The 26273-nt window shown below is 38.8% G+C and overlaps 1 protein-coding gene across 4 annotated transcripts in view; it reads right to left on the bottom strand.

The window, feature by feature from the left end:
• Positions 1–503: 503 nt before the first annotated feature.
• ndrg3b (ndrg family member 3b) overlaps positions 504–26273 on the bottom strand; it is a 33755-nt gene continuing 7985 nt past the window's right edge. The window contains exons 2-17 of one of the 4 annotated variants that reach the window (XM_056732595.1): positions 21806–21887; positions 21310–21342; positions 12389–12494; positions 11263–11383; positions 11004–11066; positions 10560–10620; positions 9442–9528; positions 9142–9198; positions 8178–8281; positions 6866–6931; positions 6729–6780; positions 6565–6612; positions 6443–6478; positions 6294–6345; positions 2738–2776; positions 504–1780 (exon numbers count right to left, since the gene is read on the bottom strand). In XM_056732595.1, coding sequence (XP_056588573.1) covers positions 1605–1780; positions 2738–2776; positions 6294–6345; positions 6443–6478; positions 6565–6612; positions 6729–6780; positions 6866–6931; positions 8178–8281; positions 9142–9198; positions 9442–9528; positions 10560–10620; positions 11004–11066; positions 11263–11383; positions 12389–12494; positions 21310–21342; positions 21806–21862 — 1158 coding nt within the window. In that variant the 5' untranslated portion in view covers positions 21863–21887 and the 3' untranslated portion in view covers positions 504–1604. Of the gene's footprint in view, positions 1781–2737; positions 2777–6293; positions 6346–6442; positions 6479–6564; positions 6613–6728; positions 6781–6865; positions 6932–8177; positions 8282–9141; positions 9199–9441; positions 9529–10559; positions 10621–11003; positions 11067–11262; positions 11384–12297; positions 12495–15933; positions 16204–21309; positions 21343–21805; positions 21888–26273 lie in introns of those variants that run through there. The other 3 variants (XM_056732597.1, XM_056732598.1, XM_056732599.1) reach the window with 3 other exon arrangements.

Below are 26273 nucleotides of genomic sequence, written 5' to 3'. Positions count from 1 at the left end.
TATTTTTTAACCCTATTAAAGGGAAATTTACACTGCACTTTTTTTTCATGTATAATGTAAAAACAGTATTTTTTTTCTGTTTTTCCAAATCTTAAATGTATTTTTGAAATGCGTAAAAAAAGCATAAATTTAGAGAAAAGACCGCAAGTTTAAAGGAAACCAGCTGCCCTAAAATTTTAGTTTTTTTAAAGTTAAAGTTTATTTTCGTGGAATTACAGCAAAATACCACAAATTTACAACAAAAAGACAGGGAACACAAAAAAGATATTTGCTAAACACAAGAAGATATTTTGAGATATGTTTCAGTGGTTATGTGTTTGTAACATGAAAGTCAATGGGGATCAATGTTGTTTGGTTATCAACATCGTTCAAAATATCTTAAAGTAAGATAAACTATTACAGGTTTGTTATGACATAAGGGTGAATGAAATAACGATAAAATAATTTTCATTTTTTGGCGAACCATCCCTTCACTCATACTCATACAATAAATCACAAAAGTGTTTATGTACAACTACTTTATTTCAATATTAGTACAAATAGATATACTCAGCAGACAATATGAAGTACAACATCCTCTAAATGCTTGGAGGACAAAGCACGACGCATAATCACAAACTCACCCAAGGCAGCAGAACAATCAGCAATTGACAGAAAATTGCCATCCATTAAAATAGGAACAAAGACCAATGACAGTAAAGTTAGTCAAAATAATAAGCTTATTGAGATATCCATCCACTGTACAGAAGTAATGGAGAACCATAAACCCATCTATAATCTGTGTGTTTAAGAGCAGGCAAAGTGTTTGTGTTGTATAAGCTTCAGATCTGTTAGTGCCTGTGGTTCCTCTTTACAGACCGGCCGATGTCTGCCATGCCTAATCACAGATCCTTTAAGTATGTTTAGTATGTTACTTGTTTAAATACAAACCTGGGGGACCTCTTCACTGGACATGGGGGCCGTCTGGTAATACAATAAACCAAAGAACCAGATAAAAACCAAATAGAATTAAGTTTTACAGTCATACATGAACAATACGCATATAAATGTCTAGTTTAAATAAGGGTCATGCTAGACCCTAGCTAGCTCTTTTAATGACCTGTTAAAGAAAATAACAGCAATAAATGAAAATCCAAACAAATAACAACTTCAAAAAAAAAGAAACCAATTCAGAAAATAAATGACTTGCAGAGGTGGAAACAAATGACAAGAGGAAGTGGTTTGGTCATCTCTATAGAAAACACAAGGGCAAGGAAGACATTAGAGAGACTGAGAGAGGGAAAGAAAACTCTCTCCTCTGAATGTTGAATATACAACAGCCTCCAACTAAATATATAGGCATACAGAGTCTGAAAACATCAAAGCATAAACAAATTCAAGAAATAAAGAGTTAAGCCTATCGGGATGAAGGTAAAACCAACAGGTATGTGTGCGTCCATGCGTAGATTACAACAAATCAAACAACGCGTCCCCTATTCGACCAGATCATTCTGGTCACAGGAGAACAACAAGTAAACACAGAAAATGATGGAGTGGAAAAAGAAATCTGAGAGGTGCGGGTATAGAGGTGGATGATCCCAGCTGGAGACTGGAGACAAGGTGATTTAGCAGGACACCTCCATTGTTTGTGGTCTGGTCTGGTTGTCGTGGATGGAGCCGCCGGTGGCACCCTCCATCTGTGGGCTGGTGGGTGCACGGCTGCGTGAGCCGTCCGCTGAACCCATGCTGGATGCAGAGTGGGTCCTAGACCGCACCAGCCGGGTCATGCTAGCGGTGGGCACTGGGAGAAGGAGAGAGAAAAACCAAAGGAGGTGAAAATACGCACAAAGCTATGAACCTGCTTGAAACATGGCGAGTGGAAGGATCCTATATGGGGGCATGTGGCTCAGCGGGTGGTCCCGGCATTCGGATCCAAACATATGGAGGACCAGGAAGGGGAGAATAATGAGTGGACTGCACTGATTGACATGTAATAAATCTTATTAAGAAATCACTAGGCTGAATCGCAATTTTCACAGTTGCCAAGTGTGAACACTACATTTGCATTGACTACCAAATACCAATGGAATTGCAGTTAGATTGTATCGTACCATGCAATGGCATAATGGAGCAATAGAAACTGCACAGCGCAAGGGATTCTGGGTTATTTTAGCTTAAAAACCATGCGCTGTTCAAATTTAGTAAGATATAAAAACTGTGCAGCTTAATGTATTACGGTTTGAGAAGCGCTTGTCATAACTTTGCACACTACATAGTACGGATATGCTAATTGTGATTCAGTCCTAGGACTCAGTTGTGAGACTGAAACCTCTCTAAAGGTCACCGAGGTCATACATCCACCCTGTTGGGCACCGTCATTATTCTCCCATGAAGGAAAGAGAATCCTTGAGTCAGGGTCAAGCTCAGATTCATTTTAACCTTTGCAGCAAAATGAATAGTCAGATAATGCAGAATGTGGCATGCAAAGTAAATGCGTGTTTTTGGTAAATCAAAGAAACAAATCCGGTCGACAGTGAATAACAGTGTGCATGAACACACCGACTCTTTCGGACTGTTTATAATCATAAACAAACAAAGACAACATACTGACAAATGTCCATTTAACATGCTTTACACGCTAAGACCTCGTGACTGAGACATGAGGGATGTGAATGAACAGACAGCGAGGACAGGAAGCAAGAGGGGTTTAGATGGCGGGCTTAGGCGCAGCTGAAAGTGCTGGCTGATCTCCTGGTACCTGATTCGCTGTTCAAGTGGCTGAGCAGCACATGAGGGACTGTAGCCATTGGATATAATGTTCAACAAGGGAAAGAAAAGAGGGAAAAGCACAATAAGGTAGAAAAATGAGGGACACGGCAAAGAGAGAGAACACTTGATATTACCTCCTGATAGAGCAAGGAAAGAGAAAAGGGAATGGCAGATTAAGCAGAAGCTACAGGAGAAGTCGCAGGGAAAGTCGGGAAGCAGGAGTAGGAGCGATATGTCATGAGAAATTTGGCAGCCAGAAAACAACAAACCCGTGATTTTTATTGGATAAGTATGACTGAGTTTGGGATATTTGAGATTATATATTAAGGTATTAACATCTTCAAGTGTCAATGATAATGTGTTGTCTAAACTTAACTTTCAGTAGACCTCCACAAATTATCAATAACTGTTGAGGAGTTTACATTTAACTTCACACAACATATAACAATAATAACATTAATATTCATTTACATCAAAAATAAAATAATCTTCAATTAACGCTTAGATTGTGGTCAAAGACAATATGAAAGTACACCATGAGAAACTGAGAGAGTTTCTTAAGAAGGGAAACAGTCTTCTGTTGGGATATTCCCCCAAAATGCTGTGTGTATCCGTGAGGGGGTTGTGATAGGTGAAACAAAACAAAAAAAACCTAATCGCACAACCCAAACAGTAACAAGAAAAGAACAAAACAACTAACAATCAATCCCACCTACCAGACTGAAAACAAATGTAGATTCATTTCACCCATTGTTGACTCATACTACATTCACAAATATTTCCACGGACACAAAGTTGTACAGTTGTAGATGTATGTTAGGTACTTTTCGAGTATAACCCGAAAGTATAAATGTGTGTAATGAATTAGATAAGATGTACAGAAATCTTGCAGGGTAGAATTTAATTGCATGTAAGTGAGCAGCTACTGTGTGCTGGGTTGTTGCAAATGTCAGATAAACTTGACATTCATGTCTTGTTGGCCAAAGGTGTGTTCATATTTGTAATTTCCGTTTTACTTTGGTCCGGACCAAAAAAGAAAAAAAAAGTCCAGGTTTGCTTAGCATTCCTAAAAAACTTGAGGTGTCACAATATATCAATATGTCTAATAACCGTGATATTACAAATATTGATATTGTGTTAATCCTACAGGTATCGTAATATTTTAAACAATTCATTAAAGTGGCAGTCCGTAGGATTGGCCTCCTTGTCGCCATCTTAGTTTGTAATTGCTACCGCAGGTGATGTGCGGTGGTGTTTCTTTACGCCAGTTGTGATTCGGAACTTCTCAACTGTGCGGATGAGTCTGGCCTGTAATCTTCACTGTACACCAGTAGCGCATAATAAACACAGATAACTTGACAGATTATATAACACGGAAAAAATAAGAACATTAACTAATACAAATAGCACAAATGGAGGCTGTGTTAAAGTGTTTTGATATTATTTCGGGTGCTGGGTCATTTTGTTATTTCTGATGGAAACTCCCGTAACGTGAACCGAACAGAAGATCCCCGAATGCGGGTCTCAAATATTGACGGGCACGGTCATGAATCATTTTACACCATACAACTATATATACTATATGCAAAGCCTTGCCATCTTATCCGGGATATGCGGTAAGTCCGTAAATTTGAGTAAAATCACAGAATTCACTTGTCTGTGCTAATTCGCGCCACCTGAAATACAGATGTGGGGAGGTAACGTTAACGTAATTTCTAAATCACACGAGGTCCCCAGATAATACTGATCCCGTTCGAATAACGTTATGTTCTTAAATTACATTTATCATAATGAACATAACAAAGAGAGAAAGAACAACTGATGAAACTGTACCTTTCTGTATTAACACAACAAGTGCGCAACGGTTTTGTGTTATCGTTTGCAATATTGAAACATCTTAAGGTTAACGTTACCTGTTCAGAAGAAATAAAGCGACGTCTGCATCCGTTTACAATCCTTTCAGATCACGACTTCCCGCAACCTTTGAAATGCCGTACCAATATTGTCGCTTTAAGAATTTTGCCTTAAGACTCACAATGGTTACAAACTCTCTATCTGGCTCCATCTGTATTTTGAGCGCGAATCATTGAATCATTTTTTTCTGAAATTAGATATCACATCTACCAAACAGCAAATAATAAAAAGAAGTGTCCTAGTGACAAAACATTCCCCACTTGAGGGAAACTGTGTCAAAGGTGCAACCCAACCATTGATGGAATAATGAAACTATTTTAAATGTAATTAATGAACAAATTATAATTGTAAATCACTATGCCATTTTAATTTACTCCACCTACACAAACTCTGCACTAATATCTAACATTATGTGTGCAGTCTTTTGAGGGTAGTGATGCATTTTTGAGTAGGAACACCAGACAGAAAGGTCAACAGATCAAAGGATTAGATTAGTGACTTATCAAGGAGGAATGTGACTAATCACATCAAAATTTGAACACACACTTTCGGACTGAGTCGAGACCTTTTCGATCACGTTTCCCCACAGTCATGATACACACCTTGTAGCTAAAACAAGAAAAGCACAGCGGCCGAGGAGTGTAATGTGCTGAACATCCCTTACAGAAACATCACTTGAGCATTAAAGTTCGCTCATCGACATTACATGTACATTTGTGACTGCTTTCCTGAAATATTTTGTAATAAATAGTTCTCAGTATTGAATGCAATTTCACTTCATTCAATGTTTATATCAAATGAACAGGACATCTATTCTGAATATAAGCATATAAACATTTTGAAGCATAGATCTTAAACATGGCATGCTTGAAGATTTGTAAATATGCTATCCAACCGTTATACAGTCAAAAGATCTCTCAGACTGCAAACAAGACCATAGAGCTGAAGATGATAGAGAAGGTTGTTCAAACAGGGTTCATGCCACACAACATGCTCTCAAGAACACTCGAGTACTTACACTCTGAGGAACGGATCACTGTACAGCCACACAGAAGATAAGTCATGTGTTAGTGCAGCTTCACTAAAGACCTGATCTGAAACCTGCTACACTCATCCATCTCAGCATCATGCTTTGTATTGTAAAACAGGTCAAGTCTCAGATAAGCAATGATGGACAAGTGTCATTGTGGAAGGTTATTGTTCCTATCAAAGCATCTCATTCCTGATATGACTGAACCAAGGGGACCATGTGCTTTCCTGGAACAAGTACGATTTAGCTGTGCTCGCATGCCGATCACAATGTACAACATGTCAGGATTTCATATACTGTTATATATGTATTTACATTACTATTCCTGTTTTAGACGCAATAACCCTAGTTGTAAATAGTCATGACAATAACGTACGTCAATATTGGTTTTATAAACAAGTGTGTGGTAAGAATGGCTGTCGATCAAGCTGAGGTGTTGACATCTCTCTTACAACAAGATGCCATTACACAAAATGCAAACAAGTGACACATTTAATACACACAGTGGAAAGTACCGAATTGAATTATGAGAAAGACAATATGATCAAACGGTTAACAATAAAGTGGAATTTAAAGTGGCAGAAGGAAGACAGGTACTTACTGTAGCCCATTCCCTGGACAAAGTACTTGAAAGCCTCAGCGAGTTTACCCGGCTACAAATAAATAAATAAAAAATGCATTATTTTTCAGAAAAGCCAAACTAATTAAATGTAGGAACAGATTCTGTAACAGGTTTTAGGATATTCTTACTTGGACAACTTGAGGAAGTCCACCGCAGTCTGCCATCTGAAGAAACAAGGAGGTCAACATCTACTCACACTGAAATGATGACAGTAAAACATTGCTCTAGATAGGAAAAAAACCAAACATGCCTTGAGTAGTGTAGTTTTGGTGGGGTTAAGCCTCGAGTTGCATTCAACCTGTCAAACAAACAAAAACAAATTAACCAGATTATTTGAGAAAAAGTGAATATGGATGGTACAAGCCGACAGGATTTGAAATATCTGAAGGCCCTGAGTTTGAATAAGTTACTCACCACAGCATCCACCGCAGGTGATGTGTCTCCAACCACTAACAGGGCAGGAGACCTGGAAGGCAACAGAAGAGGGACATAAAGCATTAGAAAATGAAAGCACCATGACCAACAGCATAAAAAACAACCAAATAACCTACTTCAGTGTATTGACTGTATTTTCGTTAAGTCCTGGGATGGGCCTCTCGATCTCCAGATCCAGTCGACTGTAATAATGGACAAAACAAACCTGGATCAGGCCACATGATGCGATATTGCATTTGTACAACAGTTCGACGGCAAAAGTGTGTAGATAATTCAGAAACAACATTGGAGTGTCTTTAAAACCTTCCGGTTTTCAAATGTACTACTTTCTTCCATCACGAATTCCAGCCAAGCATACCAGTTTAACAATCCTCCATTACTAATCCAAACCGTCACTTTAGCGCAGTGCTGCTTCAGTGAAGTTATTAGCGAGAATTAACGAAACGGGACATGAGTGTGAATGAGGGAGAAAGACTGTAAGGACATTCAACAAGATTGTTTCGAACCTGTATACATTTCTTTGTTCTGCTAAACATAAATGAAGATATCTGGAAGAATGTCAGTAACAACGCAGGTACAAAAAATACTATGGGAGACAACAGGGTCCAAGAACTGTTTGGTTACAGACATCCGTCTATTTAACATCACTTGGTCTCCTGCCTGCTGTTCTTCCCTTCAGCTCTATATCTCCCTGGTGGTTGGGTTAACGGATTGACTCACATCGGAGTTGATATTTCCAGGTTTAATTTGTTCCTGACTGTTCATCACAGCCCAACTGGAGTTTGCCAAAAGGCACCTGAAGGACTCTCAGAGCATGAGAAACAAAATTCTCAGTTCTGATGAAACAAAGATTGAACTCTTTGTCTGGAGGAAACCAGTCCTTTTCAGCGGCAGGAACTGGGAGACTGGTCAGGATCAAGGGAAAGATGAATGCAGCAATGTACAGAGACATCCTTGATGAAATCTGCTCCAGAGGGATCTGGACCTCAGACTGGGGCGAAGGTTCATCTTCCAACAGGACCATGACCCTAAGCACACAGCCAAGATAACAAAGAAGTGGCTACAGGACAACCCTGTGAATGTCCTTGAGTGGCCCAGCCACTTTCCAGATGCACTGTATGTTTAAGAGTAGGAAGACCTGAAAGAGAACTCAATTCAGTATTTTGCGCGTTGTCCGAGATGCGTTTTTTCCATGAGAACAGAAACAAGTTTTCTTTTGCATCTTTTTGAGAATATTTTAAACGGACAGGGCATAAAAACTTGCATATTATAGACTTTCATTACGATACAGCACTGGCCAGATCGAGGGTATTTCATGCTGACCCTGGGCCATCGGGCAATCCTTACTGTTGAGCCCTGCTGATATGGACTCGACAGAGTAAATCAGGACAGATTTTCATTTTTGGCTGGAGTATCCTTTTAAATCACCTGTTGTAGGAGTTGCAGAAGAGACCCAGGTTATCCTGATTGATGTCTTGAGCGATGTGCAGACGATACGTTTGAATGATCTCCTGATTGTCTGTCAACTCATCCTGAAGGAAAAACAAACAGAGCTCACCAATAGAATCTAGGGACTGGATCACAATAGTCAAAACAAGAAATAACTTGTGATCTTCAACATAATATTTTTGCCGGTGGGGCTTTCGTAACTATAACTAAAAATGTATTAGTGTCCACACCAAAGGAATATAACAATTAGCTCATTCTAGAGCATGTTTTAATTGGAAAGAATATTTAGAATCAGTGCTTATGGAAAGGCTGTACTCCTGCTCATGATATATTCTCGATATATACTCAAGTTACATTTTGTTGTTAGTAGTTTTTTTAAATATTACAATAGACCACCAGGACTTTGCTTCAGCACCAGAGCCTACAACACATATTCTCAGTTACCAGACCTCCTATGTTTCATATAGACTGTGGCTATCAGAATATAAAGTAAATGGCCTGTTAAAACATTAGATTGATTGATTAACATTATTTATTATATAGTATAGTATTTATTATATAGTATTGTGAGTATTGTCCGGACCTCACCGCAAAAAAAATAATGAAACTTTTTTAAAGCTGTAAACCTAGGGGAAACACTACAATATGTTGTAATATAGAAAAAAAACGCTGTGTAAGTAATCCAGTATCATTCCTCTGAAGTGTTACTTTAAAAGCTGTGGTCTACACCACCCTTGGTGTAAATAGGCCTTTATGCATTTCTTGTAAGCTTCCGTCTGGGGTCAAGTGACCTCAAACCAAGTCTTATTACACTGCTTCCTTAAAATAGATTAGTTGACTAGTCGCTTCTAAAAATCTGTGGTTTTGTACATCCCGAACCGATCCTGAGACACACTCGGTTTACTAGATATGTAGAGACATACAGAGAGTGTTGTTTACATACCGTGCTGAAATGATGTGCCATCACAATGTCAACCAGACTACTGGTCCACCCAGACACCTAAAACAAACACACACACACACAACTTTCAGTATAAAGCACAACTGTGTAACATTTCTCATTAGTGCGCTAATCCGGTCTGTAAAATTATTATGAGCTTTACTTAAGCACTTAAGAAAAGCTTTAAGGAGATCAAGTCACTAATCTGTTGAGAAATCTGAGGTATGGAGGAATGGGTCAGCGTTTGGTTACTGGCTAATAAAGGAGGTTAACGCTCTTTTGGAGATGTATTCATGTTTTTACCTTAGAGGCGGCCCAGTCAATCCAGCCCTTAGCACAGGGGTCCACATTGATGAGCACCAATCCCTCCACCAATCCAGGCTCATTTAGCTGAAGGGGTGAACAAAAAGACATCACATGTAGGCTTGTAATAAATAAAAATGTATTTCTTATATCACTTAATATGAGTTTCCATTTCCCTCAGTCTACTGGAAGTCTACATGAGAAGCATTCAAAGAAGAGCATCGTATGTTTTATAGAAAACAGCAAAGCCACTGGAAAGGTCTGAGAAAGTTTATTATTCAAGTCAAACACCTCCCACAGACTTAGCCTGACCAGATACTCAAGACTCAAACACCCTAACCAAGTTCTCAGTTAGTCTGTGTCCAGAGTGAGTATTTACTGGAAATGCTCACACTTGGTTTTAAACTAGAAGCTAAGCTACGGAGTGCACAGGTTTCACACGATTTCATTTTCCACTGTTCTGCAAAAGCGCTAAAGAGACCCTCGGGCACATGAGTTAGTGTCACTCGGACACGAGACAAATGCACGACGAGCACAAACAAGTGCAATCCGAATGATTCTAAAAGGTTGTTCTGCTGGATTGCGTAGGTGTGCGTTTGCTCACAACAGGCTGTGATGATTGAGCGTGTGCGACAGAAATGCAATAAAGTGTGGTGCAAGCTGCTTGAGGTGTGAGAACAAGAACCGCTGGACTGAGGGGATTGAGTCTTTAATGAAAGTTTGGCAACATAAAACGAGGAGAGTCATAGAAAGTAACGGCAGATTGTGTCGTGGTTTTAATTATAACCAGTGGTGTGTGTATGAGTCTTAATGTGTTTACAAGGGGTCTAATTCTTGGAGTATGTGTTTGTGTGTGGATGGTTAATGAGGGTGTTGTGTAGGGTGAGGGCGTGAAGTATGTGTGTTTGAAGTGATGGTGTCTCATATTAGCTCATCTGGATGTGTTGGAGATTTTTTTGTAGATTGAGGAGAGACAGCAATTCCAATAATGCTTCCAAGATCTTCTCATAGTGACCTTAACTTTATTTACATATACATTTAGACATCATATAATCGACCATGACTACTATCACCTCTGATGGATCATTATAACAAGAATGGATAAATAAATTACTTACAGCCAGTTTAGTGAGGATATAGGCTCCAGCGCCCACCCCGATACCAATCATACTGTTGATCCTGTTGATGCAAAAACACTGTTTATCAAATATATTATAAAACCTAAAGATGCACCGATACAACTTTTCTCCACTGATACTGATAGGCAATTATGCTGATACCGATTCTGGAGATTAAATGAACATATCTTAACTAATGACTATTAATACTGAATATCAAAACAAATTCATTGCATATTCCTGTCCTGTTTTGATTGGCAGGATATAATGGCCCTCACTGTTTTAGACTTTCAGCCGATAGTGTGAAAAATAGCTTTTTATCGACTGATAAAGATTATTGTTCGACATATCGGTGCATGTCTAATAAAGACACACAAACACACACATGTTATTTCATTGGAAAAATCTTAAAATAATGTAATAAATGAGGAGTTTCCAACTAACTTCAGCTGGGTCAAAACTGAGGGCAGCATCTCGGCAAGCTCATCCATAGTTGGATACTGATACCTAAAATAAGAAACAAGCGACAAAATGTCTGTCAAAGTCACACCAAGTAAAAAACTGGCTGTAATTGACATGTTATCACAGAGTTACACAATGCATTTGTCATCTCAACCTTTAGATGTTGGTCACTGAAGTACACAGTGTATGTGAAACTTTCATAAGCAGAGTCCTCAGCTGGTGCTTGAGAGGTTTGTCTTACCCAGTGGGAAAAGGAGGAGCAGATTCTTGCTGGCCTGGAGCATCTACATGGACCACCGCAAAGTGTTGGGTGATCTCCTGCATGTCCTCGAAGTTAAAGAGCGTGTTGAAACAGGACTTATCTGCAAAGGAGAGAAAAACATTTTGAAATCATCATGGGCATTCTGTCAACAACATTAATTTAGCAAGCATGATAGCCTAGAATAATCAAACAAATGCTTAATGATTTTGTCTTCTACAGACTTGCAGGGATACTTCACCCAGAATGAAAATTCTGTCATCATTTACTCACCTTCGAGTTGTTCCAAATCTGTATACATTTCATTGTTCAGATGAACACAGAGAACGATATTTAGAAGAATGCTTATAACCCCCCATTGACTCCTATGGTTGGAAAAAAACTGTATTGTTTTTTTGTTCTGTTGAACACAAAAGATGACATTTTCAAAAACAGTTGTTTGACTTCTATTGTATTTTTCTACTATGGTAGTCAATGGAGGGCAAAATCTGTCTGGTTACAAACATTCTTCCATATATCTTTCTGTGTTCATCAGAACAAAGAAATGTATACAGATTGGGAACAACTCTTGAGTAAATGATGACAGAGTTTTCATTTTTGGGTGAAGTATCCCTTTAAAGGTGCAATTTGTGATATAACATAAATGCAATATAATATACATAACTATGGCTTTAGAGGTGTAATGAAGCGTTATGTTTTAATAACCTAAGAATGAGCTATTTCCATCTACATACACCGTTCCCTTACATGGAATACACAATGTTGTTTCTACCGTAGCCCTAAACGGACAAACTGCTCTACAGTGCACGTTTCCTAAATATGTTTTCTCCTTCAGCAAAGATGCAGAAACATTGCATCTTTGTCCTGTGTCAGCCACCGTAGTGCTCTGAAAGGGAGGGCTGGAGTGAGCCGTTGGTTGCTAGATGCCACTAAATTTCACAAACTGGACCTTTAAATACTCAGGATATTCTAGAACATTACATCTACATGTGTTGGTTTGTGAAACACGCAACCCACCCATCTCCTCATCATGTACGATAGCTCTATTATAATAGTGTCCCACACAATGACAGAAGCTTTGACGCGGTGCGATTGTAGAATGACTCACGGTTGAGTCCGATGTCATGATATGTGAGAATGACAGGTCGGTTGCCTTTCGGGGTCCCCCTCATCGTCACGTGAAGGACACCGTGGGGGGTCTCAATGTCGTGCTCCTGTAACCAATCCAGAAAATAAATATTGAAGGTTGATGAACTGAAGGAAGCCCAAGAAGACAAGAATCGGAACAAATCAATACCCCTATAAAGATCTATGAAATTTATCATAAATAGAAATTCTTTGCTGAAAATTTTTTTGTTTTATGACTTGGATCCGAGTCACAGAAATATATGTGTCCATTAATCTTGGCTTTTATTTGCACCGAAATATCTGGTGAGCTATTCAAAAAGTGTCTCTAAATACCCATAAACTTACAATGCAAACTTACTTCACATCCCCACAACAATCAAGACACATCACATTAGAACGTCATGTTTCAAAATCAGCTAAAATAAAAACAGTTAGACCATGTAAACGGGACAGGACTAAACCGCAGGAACGAGGAGCGAGGCCAACAGCACTTGTGATGACCCCCGAGGACACAGGAAACCAGCAGGTCTGGCTCTAATTTCATTCCACATGCAGCGTGATGTTTCAGTTCAGCAAAAACGTCACCAAACACTGACCTTGTTTTGATATAAATCTGCAAGACTCTGCACCACTGCATGTTCCACACACACTTAAAAAACCCACAATCTCTCATAGGCCCAAAATGATCTAAATACACCAAAAATGTGCACATTAGCACACAAAGGGAATACCAACTGTTTGCAAAAATGATGGCTGTAAACCTGACACACGTAATGTCTGTGAGCATCACTTCTTCAACAGAAAATCTTAAAAACAAGCAGGCAGCTGACAGCTGAAGTAAACCACACCAGCAGTCATGGAAGATAAGACACATAAAAATAGACATGGCGGTTATGTTCACATATGCGGATGGCTCTCCATAACATCTCGACTTAGAATACGACTGTTGTTGTTGTTAGGTGTTACGTAATATTACCGTTTCTAAACTGGACCCAAGCATGTCATGACGTGACAAAAATACATCACTTATATTAAAAATAAACAGTTCTCTAAGCTGACACCAGTTGAACCACACCTACAGCCGATGATCGGCCAGTGTATATTTTGCTGTGCTTGCACAACTACATCACTCACTCACATCCATCTCAAAGGAAAGGTTTGTACAAATACTGTTTGCATTTCTAATGCATTGTTTGTCATTTAAATCAAGTAGTTGTTTAAATATAAAACCTGCACAAAATAATTGTAGAGTGGTGACAATTGCAAGACTGTTGAACGCAAAATTTGGCTTTATTGAAGAACCTGGGAATCCAAACAGTTCTGGGACAGCACTTGCTACCATTATAGCGGCAGTGCCAGTAACAATTTGCTTACAAACATAGTTCCAAATATCTTTCTCTGTGTTCAGAGTAGGGTTGCACTAGCCATTGGTACTGTAAGTTCTTACATTGGAATGTGACGGCCACACTGGAGGCTTAAACACTAGTTAGTTAGTAACAAACTATGTCCTTTATTCGGTTCCACTCTAAAAACAGAAAACTTTCTCTTTAATTATTTATCGCATCCTTTTTGATAGTGGAGGTAGTAGGTCAGAAGCTCAGTAATGTGTGTCACAAAATTTGTATTTTATGTATAATTAAAATAAATTAAAAACACATACTGGTTAAAAACAAAACCATACAACGAAAATAAAATTTATTTATTAATGTGGGTGATTTTTTATAAGGATGGGGTTGGTGTTGAAGATCAGCTAAAAATGTAAAGAAATTTAACAAGAGCTTATTGATTTTGTTCATTTTATTTGCTATTTTATTACAACCGTTACGCTTCCATATATATTTTGTTTTCAATATGAAGTTACGCTTCATCTAAGTTAAATGGTGCAATGCTAAATATTAAGTAGTGTAAGGTGTAGCTGAGTGCACTTTACTGTCAAAACTATTCTAAGATGTAATTTACGAACACCTGTTGCAACAAACCCCAGCAGAACCATCAAACTTAAACAGGTTTTGAACAACTAGAGTAAATGACAGAATTTACCTTTTTTGGCCAACTATCCCTATAAACAAGAGCTTTGCAATGCTTCAAAATCTTTCTATTTAAATAAATAAAGCAAGAACTACACTACAAAATCACTATAAGAACAGAAACAGAAAAGACAATTAGCAAGTGACAATGCAATCCAGGAATTTTGCCGCAAAAATATTCAGTTACCAAGACAACAAAGTAACATGCAGGCGGTACTAGGAGGATGGAGTTGAATTGAGAGATTTGGAGCTGTGGTAGTGCCTGAGGGTTGCTCGGGGACAACCACATTCTAATAAGAATGAAAGAGGGAGAATGAGGTGAAATACATCAAGAGGCCGGGCAGCTGTAAGTGCAGCATCTCTTCTACCTGAAAGAGTTCTTCAAAGAGGAGATAAAAGCAACTTGAAACAAAGCTTGAGATGTTATACCAGGACTGTACAAAATGACACACTAAAGGTGTATAATCTGAGTTCTGAAACCTTTTATAGTAATTTGCGAAATAATGCAAATGCGAAACAAAATAAGACGAAAACGTTTATTTTTTTGTAACTTATTATAAATCTGCAGTCATGCACCACTGCTTCCGGGTCCAAACACTTGATCAGACGGCAAAAGCAAACAGCAAACAAGCGGATTAACACTACTATTATTAAATATTAGAGATGCGCCGAAATTAAAATGGATTATTCAGAGTGATATCTGCAAATACCGATTCTGAAGTTTAAATATGTATTTCTGAACTTTCTGAATGTTATTTATTCATAATAATGACTATTAATACCGAACGTCAAACTGGTGATGTTTCTTAACCTTTTTTCTATAGACCAAGCACAAATTCCTTGCATTTTCTTGTCCGCTTTTGATTTACAGGATATATCGGCATTGATTATCGGCTGTTTTAAAAAAATCGGCCGAGGGCCTATGGTCTCAAAAATTGCTTTTATCGACCATTATTGGCCGATATATCGGTGCATCTCTATATAATATTAGGCCAAGTTATTAATTTCTTTAATAATAAACTGAATCAATAATCAAGATGCAGTTTGCATTCAGGAGACTGTTGTGTTGATGCTGACTCATTCAATATTATTAAGGTTCTGCTTATCCAAAAAAAATCCTTGCATCAATGCTTCAAGTAACAGACTTGCACAGCCAATCGTTCACCAACAAAATTGGACAACAGAAAGCATGCTGTCTTTATCGCAATCACTCTCTCCCTCAAACACCACATACACACCTCCCCTTGGCATATGAATGCACATGACAAAAAACACATGTAAACCTCCCTCAGACAAATAGCAACGCCCATCGTTCCGCATCATGTTAGACCTATGCTAGAAATCACTGAAGCTTTGTCAACAACTCAACAGACTCAAACACAAGCTGCTACGATTCACATTAGCAAAGTTCCCACTACCGCTTCGCAGGGAACGCAACAGGCTAGTGAGAAACAAAACGTGTCCTCCTGTTCTCTTACGCAGAGCGTCCGAAACTCACCACGCCAATCACCACACAGGAAACCTGATCGAGATCCAGCGCTGCGGTCATGTTTCATCCAGCAATAACCCAAAGAGACGTTTCTCTCCTGTTCTCCTCTCACTCCCCTTAGTAAGAGGGGCGGTGGCAGCTTAGGACGCGAGGGAGGGGACGGACGCGATAAAAAGAAAAAGGGCGGACCAAAATGGATAAAGAAGGATCACAGGGCCTTTATACACCCACCGATAAAAGATCAAGCATGCTTCTTTCCTGAATAGCCAGCGGGCACGAAAATAAGGAAAATAAGAGAGAAATGTGAAGATAAAGCAGAGGTATAAAATGATTGGATGAGTGTCAGAGTGAGAGAGAGAGGGGAGGGGTAGATCTGGAGGGCACTCGGGCTTCTCTAATTGGATTTACAGGGTCAGGTGAAGGGGTGGGGTGTGTGTGCGCATGTATGCATGTCTGTCTGTATGTTGTGATATTTATTATGAAAATTTACAGAATAAACAAACCCATTCGAAAGTATTACACGAATTAAGTGAAACGAACATTCTATAACACACCTGTTTCAAGTCTGCTGTTGCCATGGTGACAGGCATGAAAAAATGTGAGGTGCACGACACATACACACGTCTCTAAAAGTCGCAGTTATAACAGTTCAAGGAATTTAAAACACGATATTAGCAGGTTTGGTGTGGGAACCGTAAATCCTGAGCCAAACCTGTACAGGGTTTCCTGTCCAATACAGGCACCACTTTACATGTGAATCATAAGCAAACTCTACGTCTGATTCCATCCTCTTAAACGTTTTTATTGTTGGTTTTACACATGTTTTACGAGCAGCTAAATCTGGGCACTTTACAACAAAACACAGATGAGCAATAAAATGATCTCTTTTTCAAAGTAAAAGCACATCGGCCCCTAAAAAGTTCACCCTCATGACATCCTAAACCTGTATGACTTTGTTTGTACTGTAAAACACAAAAGAAGATATTTTGAAGACCTTTGGTAAGCATACAACACTTATATCACTGATATTTAATATTCGTATGTATACTTTTGTATATTGTGTATTTGGACACTCAAACATAGTTTAAACAGTGATAACAAAAACTTTGTGACTACTAAAACCTATAAAAATCACATCAGGACACATGGGTATAAAAACCTGTCTATGTCGTTAAAGAACATGTAAAGTAAGGAACATGAGATTCTTTCATGACCTTTGAGCATACCTACCGTTACACAACCCGCCGTTTGTAAGCCACCCGCAAAGGGGGTCCTAGAAAAACAGGCTAACACTTGACATTTCAGATTATATAACTTTAGAGTCTTTCCCAGGATGCACCTGATGGATAAAAGAGTGGGTGAAGGTAACAAGGATTTCCCTTCAATTAAAAGATGCAAAGAAAGACCCCCGTGCATTGGCCCACGCTCATACACCCCTGCACTGGAACACACCCTTGATAAGTTTAAGCGTGTTTTTGCAGCCACATCAAGCAGCAGGTGTATCCTGCCACGGAAGCTGTTGATATGCTCCAAATCTCCTCAGAAGTCAGACAGAGACGAGACGTGAGACTTCTGAGCACATGTGAAAATGTAAGCTTGCAGTGAACGACTGACTGAACCACAACAGTAAGGTCTAAAAAACGATGCAATACTATTAATGACCCACAGAGGGCGGCATCCATCAGCGCAGACATTTTTTTGAAAACTTAAAATCCATTTTTCCATCTCTTCTAAATGCATGTCCAAAGTACTTTGATAAAGTTTGCATATCAGAAACTACTACAAATAGTGTAAAGATGATGCTTTGGGGTTTAATTATTAATATAATACGTTTTTAATATTTGTAAGTATGTGGTTGTGCCTAAAGACAGATAAAAGACAAAAAATTGACAACGCAGAATGAGGTGAAAGGGTGTCGAAAATGAATAAATGCTTTTGTGCCAGCCCTTCTCCGGTGGAACGGGCATCACGCCCATCTAACGCATCCGCTGCCCTCGTGGGTTCTGACCTAAAGCCATATCGCACACGGAAACGGGGCTGCACACTTTACTTTAAATGGCTAAAGAAGATAAAGAAAAACATAAGCAGCTCATGATGCTGGCGTATTTGTGTGTTGGGACATGAAAGCAAACAACTACCTCAACAAAGTAATTTTACCCCAAATTATGTATTTTAAAAGATATGGAGCACAAAGATGCAGACAGTGAAAAAAGACAAACAAATCAAAAGACAATATGGTTTCTAAGAACAGTTTGCCTGTTTTATGTATTTACGCTGCCCTCTGCAGGAGAAGCCCAACAGGTGTCAGCTTACATCACCAAGGCCAAAGTTAGCAGTGTTACCATAGCAACAGCTCTTCCTAATGATGATAGGATGCTGGGGGAACCATGAAGCTTATGAAGACTGTAATGTCATCAAGCAATAGAAGCTTCAGGGTACAGATATGATCAAACTTGCGCACTACAAGCACAATTTCAGGAATCAGTGAAGTTTACTTATAGTTTCCTCCGTTATTCTGGGGAGGAGTTCAGTGACAGGAGATTATGTAATAGTTCAAGTCACACTGTTGCATAGCTACCAGCTCTACCCGACAGCAAGAAAAAAACTTTTTTCATGCTAAACAGTTGATGGATGGACGAACAAACATCTCCCAACGCTCAATCTCTCGTTCTCAGTGAAATAATTAAAATGAACACAGTAACATATAAAGCCTCTTTTGTGTGCGAGAGTGATGATGTAGTTCTCTCTCTATTCAACCAGCTGACATGTACCTGCAGACAGAGGCTAAATATAAACCTGTGAATGTTGGCTTGATCCTTGCTAGAACATAGCTATTACAGAAAATTACACTGCGATTCTCAATGCTTTAAGAATACTCTACATGAGCCTCACCAGAAAGCACAAGAGGTACTAAACGGAAGACCGCTGAAACGTACCAGAGACTTTTATGTTGGTTCACACAAACATTCTCAATACAAATGCACACGACAGAGCCTTTTTGTAGTTTAATTTTTTTTTGTCATTAACTACACGCTGGATGTTGCGATCTTTTACTTGTGTATTCTAACACATTTCTGAGTGAAAAGGAATTTCAAATGAGAAAATTAGTTGGCGTGGCTTGCGTTTTTGTGAAACTTGCAGCAGACTTTCAGTTGAAGGGGAGGAGTGAACGGATGCTCTGGCTAACCCGTCTTTACCTGAAGATTATTAGGGTACATACATTTTAGCAATTTACTATAAACGCTGCATGTTTAGTGAAAAAATAAGAATTGTCATTTTTTATTTCACTGGGAGTTCAAAAGGTTCTTTGACGCCATAGAAGAAACTTTTGGTTCCATAAATAACCCTTAACATCTGAAGAACCTTTCTGTTCCACTTAAAGGTTCTTTGTGGAACCAAAAATTCTTCTTCTATGGCAACACTATGAAGAACCTTTTCTAGAGTTAGGTTAAAGATGAGGAAACTTGCTATTTCATGCATTCTTACTTCTTTACCATGTTAAATGTGCTGGCTTCTCTAGCTTAACTTGGTGGTCAACTTGTCAAAAAACGTGTATTCCCGTTTCGTAACAAGTGTTCTTAGTCCCTTATTGGACAATTCTCCCGGAAAAGCGATGATGTATTGTGTGCTCGTGCTGTAGTTTCACCCCCCTTGCAAGCCTCCATGCGCTCGTCTTTTTACGGAAATAATCGTACAGCTGTACCCGTCTTTTATAAATTTGATCAAACTAAATACTCTTGGAAGATACGAAGTATGCAATATTACCGTTTAGGGACTCAAGATTCATATGAGATTGGCAGAAACTGCGTGTGTTACTTAATCTTTAATAAATTGCCCTTATAAAATGTGACCATGGATCACAAAACCAGTCTTAAATAGCAGAGGAATATTTGTGGTCAAAATTATCGATTTTTCTTTTATGGCAAAAATCATTACGATATAATGAAAAGATCTTGATCCATGAAGATATTTTGTAAATTTCCTAACCCCAAAATGAAGTTTTGATTCATTTATGAGTAAATATGCTATGCTAAGGATTGCGACAGAACATTTCTTACAAGTACTCGCGGATGTGCGACCTTCCAATTTCGATTTTTTTATAGTTTTTCAATCTCATGTGAAAAGACGAGTAGATCATGAGCCCACCAGTGTACCAGTGTAGACCTATGTGTGTGAGAAGGGGAGAGTCCGGAGCTGCACGCTGCTGGGTCACAGCTAAGCTCATCATTGACAAGATACAAAGTGAGCGCATTACTTAGATTCGCTGTTTGCTGTGACAGATTTTTTGAGCCCGAGGACGAACGATTTGATATTTGAGACATTTAAAACTAAACTAACCTTTGAGTATTTCAGAATACGGCATGTATCTGTTGATTACTTGAGACAGCGCTGGATCATTTCCAATTCACAACAAGAAAGAGCGACAGGCGAATGCTCTTGTTAAGTTAATGTAAAGTTATCTTTAAATTGTGTTGTAAACAAGATGAAAAGTGTCCTTAATACACAATAAAATCGCCATGAGAACATATAAAGACGGGCTGTTTCCTTTTGCTTCATCACTATAAAAATAAAACATACTTTATTCATACAAAATGACATGCAAGTTTTCTGTTTGTTCAAATGAATTCAGTATTAATTTGGTCTGGTGTATTCAGAGTTTAAACAGTCAAACAGCTTTTCTGTAAGCTCTGCCTCTATTTAAATGATGAGCAGAACCAAACCCCCTTGAATCCAAATCCAATTCAGCTACACACATTCTAAGATAACCAAAAGTGCTCATGTGCAAATAACCAGACCTGCATCTTCCTGGGTAAAAATGGACTACAACCGCTTTAAACCTGCTGGGAGTCAAATGTCAGTCTGCTCAGGTTTAAGATAATGGACAGTAGGCCACTGAATAATACAAAGCCAGTGATCTACAATAACAACAATGTGCTGCTATCTGTGCCTGCGGAGCCCACGGCAAAAGAATAAACTGTTATGGGATGAGACTGAAATGGGCAGTTAAATGTGCCGAGGACCACTGAATGATCTCTCAAAAGGGAATAAAAACAAGTGAGGGGAAAATAAAAGTGGCATTAACTGAATGAATGAAGTGTGGTGATCTTCTTTGGATTTGATAAGTGCTATTCAGAGATAACACACATATGGACAACACTTGTGTACATCACTTGCTCCTCTCCAGCTCAACCCTCCACCCACAAACCCTCCCACACAGCCAGAGAAAAACAAAGATACATAGTTGTAAATTCTGTTGCTCATACAGTTAAGTAAAGGTCAGAAGTATGTGCTAGCAGTGCGGTATGTTAATGACTGTAAGTGAATGAAGTAATTCAAAAAGTGCTTGAGGCATTAAATAAAACAGTAACCACAGGAGAGTCTTACCTGACAATCAAAGTCCTGGAAGTTCTGTCCATTCTGTTGGAAAAACAGACAGAGGAGACAGAGTTTAAGCTTTGCATATCTGAAAAGGGTTTTAAGTGTGCATGTGAAGAATTGTGTCTACTGTGACCACTTGTGATCAGGGTTCGATTGGCTTAATGAACAAACAAGTCCAAGTAGGTATACTTCACGCTGTAAGCGGACACAGGGAAACAAAGGTCTCATCCATGCCCGCCTTCCTCCTGTTCTTGAGCTCCATCACACATGCTCATTTCTTGCTCTATTTGATTCCGGTGGTATCGAAGACTGTGAGAATAGAATCTGATGACATTCATACATCATCATTCTGATCTCGTTGGTACATTCTGGTATCCTGGTAACCAGCCTTTGGTCCAGGATCGAATTATGGTAATGAGGGTGAGACGTGGATAAAGATAGAAAAGGGGAGATATGACATCTTACAGCTCTATAGGGGAATCAGATGTCTGTGTGAACTCACTTTTTCTGTCAGAAGGGGTTTTATCTCAGTCAACTGCACATCCTGTAGCTCATCCATCCTAAGATCTGACAGCTGCCAGTCACTGAGAGAGAGAGAAATAGATTAGTACATCATTACGGTCAGCATCGACTTTCTTACCAACAGGGAACACAGAAGCCTGCCGTTTCTAATTAATACAGCATTACAATAAATAGGACACACACAGAAAAAGAAAGAGACTTGATGTTTAACATCCTGCCTAATAATGGCCACCAAATCCCACATTGTCCTTGTTAACAGAATTCAAATGAGCTCATGTTTAATTCAATGTTTAACTCTCTCTGTCTTGTCTGAAGGTCAACACATCAGACTGTCTCAGGTAGAGCATTATGCAAATGTATGCTAGCCTTTATAAATGCTGCCATTCAACTTATAATGACTTGTTACTTTTTATGAAATATTGTAGCGTTTTTATAAGCAACAAGGCACGGGGCAGGGCTCAAATGACTGACTGCAAACTGGCATTCAAATCTGCCTCCATTTTGTTAGGAACGGCCAATTTCCTACGATCCAATCGGTTTCTGATGGATGTAATCAAGTCCCGCCAAAAAAGGACAATCAGTAGTTTCATGGTGACTTATAATGTTACTACTATTATACAGAAGGGGGTGCTGTTACGCATCTTCTGAAAGAGTACAGAATATACTGATCCAAAAGCAACAAAAACTCTATTTTCCATCATAGCTCAGAATCCGATCTGGAAAAAAAATCTGACAAAAATGCATTTTTCTTAGAATTCTTTGTTCACATTGTATTTTAAGAAAACCTACTCCCATTTGAGATGAGATATCGAGATAATTCATGTGAAAAGTGACTGAAAGGGGTAAGTTACATAAATAACATTCTGACATTTTGTCAACTTGTTGACTTGACTTGTTTTTCTTCAACTACCCTACTAAGTTATTGCTAACGTTGTTCTGACGTTTGCAAATTCAACATGCAAAATCATGCTTGCGTTTCTAGCAGCCTTCATTTTCTTGCCGTTTTAATCTAAAATCACTTAGCTGTCCCTTCCTCATTACCGGTCTGCTATTCTGAGTCTATAGAAAAATTGGCAGACACAAGCTTGTCTTCAATTCAGAGAAATGTTCTGTGCACCTGTGCAACATCATCCAGGTGTCTGGTTTAATGTTTAAAGATTTTGGCACCATGTAATCACTTGCATCCAGTAAAATCTGCCTAATGCACTATAGCACAGTTATTGTAGGGCATATTAACTAATATCATCTTCCTGGAGCCCGACTGACTGTATGTGGTGGTAAGGATGAGAGATGAGATGAACTGGGGACCGCTGGTGTTCGGGTGATGTTCACGGGAGGGCTGACAAGTGCTGACAAGGTCACAGTCAGAGACAGAAGGCTGAATGTGTATGTGTTAGATGGATTAGTGGGTTTACTCGGAGGGAAAATTCGATCTGCCACAGCTTATGGGATCAGTGATCTGTCTAAAGGCACAGCATGAGAGACAAGAGCCAAACAAATTATACTTTTGGTTAACAATTAGAAGTTTTTCGCAAATCCTGTGCTATCTCACCCCTACCTTAGGTCCAATTGGATTTTTCCATGGCTTTATAAGAATAGGATGAATATCCAACATATACATATGAAGCAACTGAGACACAGTGTACCACTGTATGAAGAAGCCTGGTGCCTTTTGATTTAATGGAAAAAACTTGGGAGCACTCATATCTCCCCTCATATCTGCTCAATATAAGCGTAAAATATGATGTGTTTTTAGTTTGAACTGTTTCTCTATATGCTGTGATCAGAAATAAGGGTCAGTAAGGATGATTGACAGTGTGATGCGATTGTTTTCTTCACACTTAAGTAATTTAAGATTTTGTTTTAGGATTACAAAATATGATTTCAGAAAATCATGAAGCCAGTGTGACTATGTAAAACACAACAGACATCACATGCATGTTCTAATGGTACAATTGTTACCATTCTGCACTTCTGAAATAAAGCTCTTCTGATTTTGTTTTCAACCATACATTTTTGGGTGGATGCACCTAACTCTTGAAGTAAGGAGCACCAGAGCTTCCAAGGAAGAAAGTTAATTTTGAGCCCTGTTCTCTATTTATTGCTTAAATATTATGTATGCAAGTTACCTTTGCATGCTATGCAGTTGTTAAAGAAGTCTAAACTTTTCAGTTATTATAGAGAATACGGTCACAATGATAGTATAAAAGCGCATTTTAAGTCAATCAACAGCACTATTTACTCTCTCAATCTGAAGAAAATGTGGTTTAAAAAATACCACCATGTACCGGGAAACCAGTATAAATCTGGAAAACGATGTTATATAAATTTGGTATTTATACCAAAGCCCTACGATCTACAAAATTATAATGGTAGGTCAGTGGGCGACTCTCAGATCTAGATAAAGTTTGTCCAAGAATGTGCAAGATTTTTCCCTAGACCATTAAACAAAGGGGAGAAAGTCATTCAATTCAGAGACAAAATGCCTAAATTGGACACTGGCCCCACCTCAGTTTGCACATGGGTTAGCCACGCCCACTTGATTGCATACCGTAGAACATGTAAAAAGAAAAATCTTCTGTGGCTGACAGTTTATTCGGTCACAACAGAATATACCTTTATACTGCCCATCCCTACTTAGTTTTGCGTAACATAAGCAATGTGAGATTTTTATTTAGTTTCATTGTGTTACCTACAGTAAGTCATTTTAGCGTATTTGGTCTTCATCATTATTTGCTGAAGTTCTGCTTTCCTTCAGAAGAACACTCATTATAGTCTTCAGCCCTTGCTTGACATGGTAATTACAGACTGCTAGTGAATATGTGTGGGTTCAGGTCATGAAAAACAACTGAAGGTTTCCTTTCATACTTAAACATCTCTCTGAATACATCACACAATCACCAGAGATAAATACACACTTTCATTTAATATCCATCCTACCCTGTTACTGACTGTAATTCTCTCTTCATATTTATAAATGATGTTATGGGTTTGTGAACAAAAGACATTTAAGTACCTTCAAAAAAACTGTGCTTAGTTCAAATATAGCAGCAAGAATATATGGAAAGCTGATTTTTTGTATGCAACTTAGTGCAGAACATTCTAGAACATTCACGGATGCTAAAATACAATTTTAAACAAAAACCCCCAAACCATTCAAAATCTAATTTTATGTCAATTATATTGTGATGAAAAACGTTTCTATATATGAGCAGCTGTGACTGTCCTCTTGTCAGGGTTCAGGATGAAGTGTACGCCCGGAGGAGAATGACACACTGGCACAGGAGCCTATGATAGATGACAGACCGATAAGAAGAATGTGCTTTGGACTATAAAAAGGAAAGTGCAAAAAACAACTACAAAAACTAGATAGAAAACTATACATAAATAATCCACCAATATCTATGGAATGCTAAACAGCAGAAGGAAAAATATTTGAGTTTAGAGGTACATGAAAGAAGCTCAGGAGAAAACTAGGTTTCTCCCGCACCACATTTCCGAGCTTCATGCAGTAGATTTAATCTGCCAGAGTCCTATCAGACAGAACCGACCCGCTTCAGAGAGATACAGGGTTGCCATAACTACAGATCCTCTGCTGCAACAAGTAAGCGGAGGATATCCATAAGCCAAGTAATGAGAAAATTTCTGAGGTGGATACTAATGAGGGACTTTAAAATATGAAATGAACATTTCTGGGCTCCAGACTGCGTCTAAAGCGGTCGCAGTTACAAGTGATATTTTTCAGAGATCGCCACTGGTGACCCTCCAAATTTACTCATTTTAAATTGGATGCAGCTGGTTCTTCTTTCCATTGACTCAAGCCCAGTGATCTGCTCTCCGTTGTCGGTGTCTTTTCAAAAACACTGCGTGCACTCAAACGGCGTTACATTTCCGTCACACGCTTGCAGTATTCAATCAATCACTATGCACACCTTGCTTTTTAGAGCGATGATGTTTGTAAGAAATCTTCACGTTTCAGAGAGCTGGGGCAAAAAGGAGATACAAACAGTTTTTAACCTTAAAGGGGTGATTCGCATGAAATACGTGTTTTTCTTTGTCTTTGGTGTGTTATAAGTTGCCCATGCATATATTAGACACTTAAAATTGCAAAAATGTAAGTGTCGGAACAAAATATGTATTTTATCTAGAAGCGAATGCTCACCCAGACCTGCCTGAAACGCCTCGTGTTACCACACCCTGGCAAATCTAAGTCAGTTCGTAAACCATTGACTGAGACCGCCCGAATCTAAACGCAAGTAAGGAGGGCGGTCTTGTAAATCTCATTGTACCGTCGCATCTAAAATGAACGGTAATATTCGTTTTAGCTGTCTCATATGACCCCTTTAAGAGGGAGAGAGAGAGCTACCAAACAAATGATGCATAAAATTTAGCAGGTCAAACACCCACAAGGAATAAACCGAACAATCTGCTGACCCATATGCTACATA

Source organism: Triplophysa dalaica, chromosome 20 (assembly GCF_015846415.1).
Source record: "Triplophysa dalaica isolate WHDGS20190420 chromosome 20, ASM1584641v1, whole genome shotgun sequence".
Lineage (NCBI taxonomy): Eukaryota > Metazoa > Chordata > Actinopteri > Cypriniformes > Nemacheilidae > Triplophysa > Triplophysa dalaica.
This window is presented reverse-complemented; position numbering and strand designations above follow the sequence as displayed.